Genomic DNA, 8,813 nt, shown 5'->3' on the forward strand with positions numbered 1-8,813 from the left:
ATATTACAGCTAAAGACTCTCTGCTGCGCTCTAGTGGGGTACTTATATTACAGCTGTCTCTTTGCTGCCTTCTAGTGGCGTACTTACATATATAACAGCTAATGACTCTCTGCTGCGCTCTAGTGGAGTACTGATATATATTACAGCTAATGACTCTCTGCTGCTCCTAGTGGCGTACTTACATATATTACAGCTAATGACTATCTGCTGCGCTCTAGTGGCGTACTTACTACAGCTAAAGACTCTCTGCTGCGCTCTAGTGGTGTACTTACTACAGCTAATGACTCTTTGCTGCCTTCTAGTGGCGTACTTATATTACAGCTAATGACTCTTTGCTGCCTTCTAGTGGCGTACTTACATATATTACAGCTAATGACTCTTTGCTGCCTTCTAGTGGCGTACTTACATATATTACAGCTAATGACTCTCTGCTGCGCTCTAGTGGCAGAGTGATATATGGCAGCTAATCAATGATTCTCTGCTGCCCTCTGGTGGCACACTGACATACTACTGTTTATGACAGCCAATGACTCTTCTTTTTATTAGAGCTTTCAACATTTAACAATAGCCAGGTGGTATATAAAGACAGTTTTAGAAAAACAAAAAAACACACAATAATAAAAAAAACTTAGGTTACAACATTGAGCTTTCTTGTTTTTCAGATTATAAATGGTCTTTTAGGTATTGCTAAACTTCTGGTTAGCAAAAATAGTGGTTTATGACCACCATACTTACATTTATGTCAACTAAATTTTGCCATCCGAAGTAACAAATTAATCAAATAATATTTCTTCTGGACAGACATGTCATAAGTAAAAAAAAAGAAAAAAAAAGAAGCCAAATAAAACATTTTCAAAACAAAGTTGAAAGCTGGGCATGATATGATCTCTAATGAGCAGAAATCATTTTGAATAAGGACAACTCCAAAATAAGTAAAAAATGTTTATGCATGTAGATCAGTATATCAATATCACAACTGAATCCAATGACTCTCTGCTGCCCTCTAGTGGCAGCGTGATATAACAGCCAGAGACTTTCATTCCAAAAAACTTCTGCCTTGATCAATATAATTTATTCAACATACATTATATATATATATATATATATATTCGATTTTTTAAATCTTATTTTATGAATTACTTTGCACCTTATTCTAGTACTATTTTTATTGTTATTTGCTATATTGTACATTTTGTCCCTTTGTCATTTTTTTGTGTGTATAATGCTTTAGTAATACTGCATGTAAACACAATCATGCCAATTAAGTAAGTACTTAAAATTTAAATATTTAAATGGACTCTTCTGCCCTCTAGTGGTGTTGTGATGAATAACCAGCGGCTCTCCTCTGCCCTCTAGTGGCAAACAGATATTCGTGACCGGCAGAGGCTTTCTACTCCCACCTGATTATGAGGGCTGACATTTTTTGTACTACTGTCACAGAAACTAAATACTGAAGTGAAAAAGTGCATTTTTTTTATTTTTTTGTATGCTTACAACATTTTTTCCTCATACTTGTTTTTCTTCCAATATAAATAAATACAGACACAAATAAAGACTTACAAGCTCAGTTAAACGGTTGAGAAAAATAAATGAAATGAAGTAAAATGAAACGTTGTGCTACAGCTGCGTACTTGTGCAATAGAATAATTTCATACAATATTTACCAGGCTGCATAGTGCTTGAATACGACAACAGCTGACAAATAAAGAATAGATGAAGAATGCCTTTGAAAATCATGATGTAATGAAATGTATCACTCCTTAGGCTTTTTGAGTTTGTTTTTGAGTTCCGCCATCATCAAGGGACTCCCCATGCTGCACAAAACAAAATAAAGAAAAAAACGTTAGTTCTTTATTTGTGAACAAAATTTAATTAAATTAAGAATTCAGATTGATATTTCAGGCCATACCCAGGAAGCTTCGGGGGTGTCCATTTGGGTTTAGCTGACACCTGCTCTTGTTTGACAGAATCCTCTGTTACTGCAACTGACTTTTGCTGAGAAAGACACAGTTATAATACTACACATCAACACCTATAATAACCACCTGGATACAAACATTTTAGGCCTAAATTTAAGATTTATGCAATTGAATTGTATATAAAATGACCACTCATTTGGATAAAAATGTAATGCACAATACAAATAACAAACTAATAAACTTAATATGACACATATTTGTCAGTCATACATACATGAAACGGGTAAGATTTCTGTAGTAGTACTAATAAATTAAACAAATACACAATAACCAGGTTTACATATTTATCATCAATAAATCCAATTTCTTTCAATCTCATACATTTTAACTAACTAAATGTTGCTTGTTCCACAGCTAGCCATATTCTACCCATGTTCATACTTTTTAACTGAATAATTTGAATGAATACATTTTGAAAATTGTATCATTTAAATAAAATCAAATAGATGCAAATAGATAATAAACTATGCCATCGTTTTTGCATGCAGAAATCTTGCTGTTTCTTACTTGTTTCATTTATCTACGACTGCCAAATATGCATCACATTAAAGGGGTCATATAATGTTACATGCACTTTTACAAGTTGATTGTACTGAAATGTGTGTTATGAATATTCCCCACGATCAACGTCAATGCTTTCATGTTTGCGCGAATCATTTCACACACCAGACTGCTTTACAAACGAGGGTCAGTATAAACCTGGTTTTGCTAAGAAGCTGCTCCTGAAAAAAGGATCGGAACCAACTATTCGTGTTCCTGCTGCACCTCCAGAAGAAGAAGTGAGTGTTACGTTTTATTAACCTTTATATTCATATTTATATTAATCTTTGCAATTAATCGCTTTGCAAATCGCTAGCACGCTTCACGATGAATGCGGCTAAGGTTTACACTCAGGGTACATTACGGCATGTTTTCTATGTTCGACGTTCTCAATATAATTCATAATCCCACGTTTATAATGAACAACGCGTTATGGTTATTGTGTTATTGTGTTACAAAGGGTGTACGCACAGAACAGAGGGGCCGGGTGAGCAAAGCTCATTATCATTTAAAGACACATGCACTTAAACGGCATGCTGAAAACAGAGCTGTTTTTGACCAGGTAAAATTAGTGTTTTCTTACAATACTAAGGAGAATTTTTAATTAAAGTATATTACAAACTTTTAATTTAGACCCTAAAGAATCATATTAGCTTGTACAAAAATGGCATTATATGACCCCTTTAAGTTTCTCACTTTATGTTAAAAACTGTGTAATCCAAATGGGCAGAAATTTTATATGCAATTCAAATACATAAATCTTAAATATAGGCCTACATATTTTTGAGTGTAATACTGTGCTTAGATCCTACAGTAGCATCGCCATGTTTCCATGAGGACTCTGTTATGTACCTGTGGATGTAGTGTGCGCTCTGCTTCTCCTTCTCTCACTTGCTTCCCAAATTCAGTTCTTCTCAGAGCCGGCATCCCTGCGCCCAGTCCTAAAAATATATAATGGACTGATTTAATGCACTGATAAAATTGTAATGCACTTTTCATGAAGGTTTTATTGAGGTAAATACCTGGGAGTTTAAATCCAACCCCCCCTTTACTTGGAACAGAGACTTCACATGGTGGAGGCTTTGGGAGAAGCGGTTCGAAGGAGATCTTGTAAAGGAGCTTTCTGGGGTCTTTGGGTGGCCGAACTAGGGGATTCTTCACAGCAATTCTAGACTTCTGAACGGTAAAGTCCAAAGATGAGTCCTCAGATGCCTGTGGATAAAAAGTCATGATAGGTTTAACTTTATTGATGTAGGATCACACTTTAATTTCTATAATATAAATGCAGTAATCTTTATGTCTGCTTAACTGAATAGATGATGTTTACTAACCACATAACTTGTATTATCTTATAGCTGTATATAACTGCCATATGAACATTACTATTATGACTGATAACTGAATACTTCCTGATTGTAACATTGAAAACATGCATTGAAACAAAAAGTATTGTGAAAAGCACTAGAAAAATTAACTTGAATATAATAGTAGAGCTTTTACTCAAAATATTTAATATTACCTGTAGATCCAAATCAAATGTTCCTTTTATCTTCACCACTGGAAGGTCTTTGCTCACGCTATCAAATCCTCTTTTCATCCCAGGTCTGCTGATTTCCATGAAGTCTTCATGACCGCTCGACTCTGTTTCTCCAGCAATGGCTTTCTGTATCTGATCATGACGTCCATCAGCTTCATTTGTTTTACACTCTGGGGAACTTTGTAGCTGGATTTGTTTAACAACTTCACGACTTGGGTTTTCCACCTCCATTGTCTCACCTAATAACTTCCTTCCTTCTTCAAGGACAAACGCATCAGATGGCACTTGTAATTCAGGTCCTTGGTCTTCATCAATCTCAGTTTTCTCGTGATCATTCTGGTCAACAATATTTTTCTCCTTTTCATCAATAAGATGTTCACCTGCATGTCTAAAACCTCCACTGCTTTCTGTCTCTCCATGGTCCATCATGTTCATCTGCTTTCCGTGTTCTGCGTTATCTGGATCTTCGCTCTTCATTTCACACTTTTCATCCTCTTGATTCTGATCACATTCTTCGTCGTTATCATCTTTTTGCTCAGTCTGCCCAGTTTTATCTAACTCTAGTGCCGTTTCACTCTCCTTACATTCACTGTTTGCATGTACTCTTTCAGTCTGACCCTCATTGGATGAAACTGCTTCATTCTCAACATGTGTGTCACTTTCTGTGTCACATGAACTGCTCCCTCCATGATCTGTCCCAGCACAAAGATGAGTTTGTTGATCAGCTTCAGTTGTTTCACACTCTGGGGAACTTTGTAGCTCAATTTGTTTAACAACGTCACGACATGCATTTTCCACCTCCATTGTCTCACCTAATAACTTCCTTCCTTCTTCAAGGACAAACGCATCAGCTGGCACTTGTAATTCAGGTCCTTGGTCTTCATTAATCTCAGTTTTCTCGTGATCATTCTGGTCAACAATATTTTTCTCCTTTTCATCAATAAGATGTTCACCTGCATGTCTAAAACCTCCACTGCTTTCTGTCTCTCCATGGTCCATCATGTTCATCTGCTTTCCGTGTTCTGAGTTATCTGGATCTTCGCTCTTCATTTCACACTTTTCATCCTCATGATTCTGATCATGTTCTTCGTCGTTATCATCTTTTTGCTTAATCTGCCTAGTTTTATCTAACTCTAGTGCCGTTTCACTCTCCTTACATTCACTGTTTGCATGTACTCTTTCAGTCTGACCCTCATTGGATGAAACTGCTTCATTCTCAACATGTGTGTCGCTTTCTGTGTCACATGAACTGCTCCCTCCATGATCTGTCCCAGCACAAAGATGAGTTTGTTGATCAGCTTCAGTTGTTTCACACTCTTGTGAAATAATATCTTGCTCATTTTGTTTAGCAACTTCCCTGCATGTGTGTTCCACCTCCATTATACTTCCCATTGTTTCACCCAATAACTTCCCTTCTTCTTCCAGAATAAATGCACCAACTGACACACATTCTTCAGGTCCTTGATATTCTGCATCACCAAGTTCTTCTGTTGAAAGTCCTTCCAAAGTTTCTGTTTCTTTTACCAAGTTCATTTCCATTTCTGTCATTTCCTTCAAGACTTGATTTGTTATTTCTTCTACATACTGTAAAGCGATCTTCGCCACATCTGTGTCCAGAGTCTCCTGCTCCTCAATGCATTGCTCTGATTCACCTTGCAGATGTGCAAGGTGGGATGGGCTCAAAGTCCTTGTTAATACAGGTTTGGCATCTGTTTGGTCCTCTGTAACATGTATCTCTGCAGTTCCAGTGATTTCAGAAACACTCGAATTTCCCAGTGATTCACTGAAAGTGTCCATTGTTTCTTGAGATGATTTGCTTTCTCTTTCTGTGAACTCAAGAAGCTCATGTGTCTGTGAAGTGATATTTCTGATGTTTGATGACTGACTTTGTGTCTCAAATGGCTCTGCTTCGTCTTCGGAACTGATCTTTATTTCTGTTGTTTCAACAATCAGCTCAGTTTTTAATTCAACGTGTTTTTTAAGAGAGAACTTGGTGTCGTCTATTTCCTGATGTGTCTGACTTTCTGTTGCACTCAAGGATTCGATTGGAGTTTCAATGTCTTGTTCAATCTCCACAGCTTCCTCAACTGCTTTCGGTGTCTCGGGATGCTCAACAAAGCGTGCGATAAAAGTTACTTTTTCTGTTTGCTCTTCTGCAAGACTTTGAGGCTCAGTTTTGATCTCCTCAAAACATCCCAAAGCAGTCTCTGGCATTTTCCTCGATTCTCCAGGGAACTCACAAACAATCGGATTTGAAAACATGCCTTCAGTTTTTATGGCCACCACAGGCAAGCCAGTTCCTGTTTCTGAAGTATTTTCTGGAGTATCCTGTTTTGAATCTAACTGCAGGGAGTCTTCTGGTGTATTAACGGTTTCAAAAAACTCATCCAATACTGAAGTCATTTTCAGTTCTGTTTCAATGTTCAATATATGTTTTTCTTTGGAAACTCTTTGCAGTGTTTCTGCTGACTCCTGTAACTCAGATTTAATCGGGTCTTGTTCACTCTCGGTTGCACCCCTATTTTCTGGAATCATCTCCTCAACCTCATATTTACAGAATTCTGCAATTTCATCATAATATTTTTCCAGTACTTTCAGCCTTTCAGGCTTAGAAAGGCCATCAGCTTCCTCTGCAGAATATTCCAACTCTGGTGGCAAATCTTGCACTGCAAGAACAAATGCATCAGCTGGTAATTCAGGTCCTTGGTCTTCATCAATCTCAGTTTCCACCCGATCCTTCAGGCCAACAGTTGTTTTCTCCATTTCATCAATAAAATCTTCATGTTTCAGACCTCCAATGCATTCTGTCTCTCCAAGGTCCATCATGTTCATCTCCTTTTCCTGTTCTACATCTTGTCTAGAAAGCTCAGATCGGAAAGTTACATCTGCACTATCTGGATCTTCTCTCTTCTTTGAACACTTTTCATCCTCATATTTCTGATCACATTCTTCATTGTTACCATCCTTTTGTTCAATCCGCCCAGTTTCATCCAACTCCTGAACAATTTCACTGTCCTTACTGTTTGCATATACTCTTTTAGCCTGACCCTCATCGGATGAAACTGCTTCTTTCTCAACATGCATGCCACTCTTGCATTCTCTGCTTTCTGAATCACCTGAAATGCTCCCTTCATGATCGGTCTCAGCTGACCACATTGCACAATGGTAAGTTTGTTTTCTTGCAGTGTCAACATGAAGTTCATCATTCTTGTCGTCTTTGACCACATCAGTGTTTTCCCACTGTACCGAGGCCACTTGCACTCTGACTTCAGGTGGGGAACACTTGACCTCCCCTGTGCTTTTGTCATTATAATTTGATTTATTCTCTTCCTTCTCACTACTATTTGCCTTTACTTCTCTGTTAATCTTTTTTGCTGCACTCAAGTCAATCTCATCTGATCTTTGGTTTCCTACATCTGTGACTTCCGGTCTCAGATATTTTGCAACAGCCCCTGACAGATAACCCTAAATCAGCAAAACATTAAAAAAAAAAAAAAGACTCATTAAGATACAAATATATAGAATTGTTTGATACATACTAAGCTTTCTATACATTACAAACTGATCGTAATCACACAGATTAGTCATCATTATTCACAACTCAATCAGTGAAACTCGTTGATTGTAAAAGGGTACTGCATTTACTCACCCAAACAGTCCAAATAGTGCGACCAATACGGTTCACCGAGGATTCAGGCGCATCCATAGCCGATTAAATGAAAAATGATGAAGTGCTGACAGATCAATGAAGCTCCTTCGAAGTTTGATTTGATTGCGAAAGTTTCTTCACAACATTCAGACCATTACAAGCACATGTCCTTTTTGTAAGTTAAGTTCTTTAAAGGAAGTTATATGGTGACTTACTGACGGAGTTCGCATTTGTTTAGTTCGTGATGCTCATATGTCCGGCGTTTAAATGAGGAAGACGTGCAGTGTGAAGCTGCATTAACACCATCCAACGCACAAGCACAGACACTCGCACGGAGCTGGTTTGTGGTGAGAAAAACATAAGAGTCATTGAGCCTGTCATGTCCAACCACACATCATTTCTGTGAACACTTCTCTATAGTTTACCGGCTGCGTGTCAAATCCTAGTGAGCTGCCTAAATAGACGGCATTTTTGGCAGGCGCGTTGTGGACTTTTTGGCGCTACAGGCGTGCCTGCCTATTTTAGACGCGTACAGCGTTCGTACGTCATGGTTGAAATCATAATAGGCTATTTAAGTACCTCGGAGTCAGAAAGCACCAAAATGCTGTCTATGAAGGAATCTTATTAGATCTTGAAACACAAACATAGTTTTATGATGCAACAGTTATAGCTGCGCAACAAGCGCAAGCAGCTCCCAAAACTTCCGTCAAGATATTTCAGATATTAGCTTTAAAATGTAGCAAATTATGCATTTGGACAATTATGACTTTGTTTATGGTAGAAAACGAAAGCATTAAGTGAAGGTTTAGTACAATTTCATGTGCACTGTTTGAATATGCACAAGTGTTGTGTGTGGTTGAGGTTTGACATCTAGGCTAGGCTTCTTTGGACAAAATTAGTCACAGTGGTGCATCCATTCTTTCTTTCTCACATACAGTTTTTTTTAAAAACAAACACATAGCTTAGGCCTAATTTTAAAGAGTTTATTTAATGAAAATGGATGGTAATTCAAAAGTGTGAAGTGAATGCTAAATATTCTTGTTTTATGCCTCATATTAGTAGTTAAAGAAATACTTTTTTTAAAGAAAAAATAAATATAACAGCAAAA

General features: G+C 37.4%; 1 protein-coding gene across 1 annotated transcript; it reads right to left on the reverse strand.

Moving 5' to 3' along the window:
- Nucleotides 1-516: 516 nt before the first annotated feature.
- On the reverse strand, nucleotides 517-8,137 carry LOC307147055 (uncharacterized protein). The gene is made up of 6 exons (XM_079851505.1): nucleotides 7,706-8,137; nucleotides 4,039-7,521; nucleotides 3,542-3,731; nucleotides 3,372-3,460; nucleotides 1,910-1,995; nucleotides 517-1,814 (listed from the first exon to the last, which is right to left on the reverse strand). The coding sequence occupies exons 1-6, from the start codon at nucleotides 7,760-7,762 to the stop codon at nucleotides 1,754-1,756; spliced, it is 3,966 nt and encodes a 1,321-aa protein (XP_079707631.1). The 5' UTR covers nucleotides 7,763-8,137; the 3' UTR covers nucleotides 517-1,753.
- Nucleotides 8,138-8,813: the final 676 nt, after the last annotated feature.

This window comes from Squalius cephalus, assembly GCF_949319135.1.
Source record: "Squalius cephalus genome assembly, chromosome: 19".
Taxonomy (NCBI): Eukaryota; Metazoa; Chordata; class Actinopteri; order Cypriniformes; family Leuciscidae; genus Squalius; species Squalius cephalus.

Bases quoted from the DNA above. Each gene is read 5' to 3' on its own strand.
- LOC307147055 (XM_079851505.1), bottom strand. From the start codon at position 7,762: ATGGATGCGCCTGAATCCTCGGTGAACCGTATTGGTCGCACTATTTGG. The intron at 3,732-4,038 runs GTAATATTAAAT...TTTTATCCACAG, and splicing joins CATTTGATTTGGATCTACAG to GCATCTGAGGACTCATCTTT. The intron at 3,461-3,541 runs GTATTTACCTCA...ATATATTTTTAG, and splicing joins GGTTGGATTTAAACTCCCAG to GACTGGGCGCAGGGATGCCG.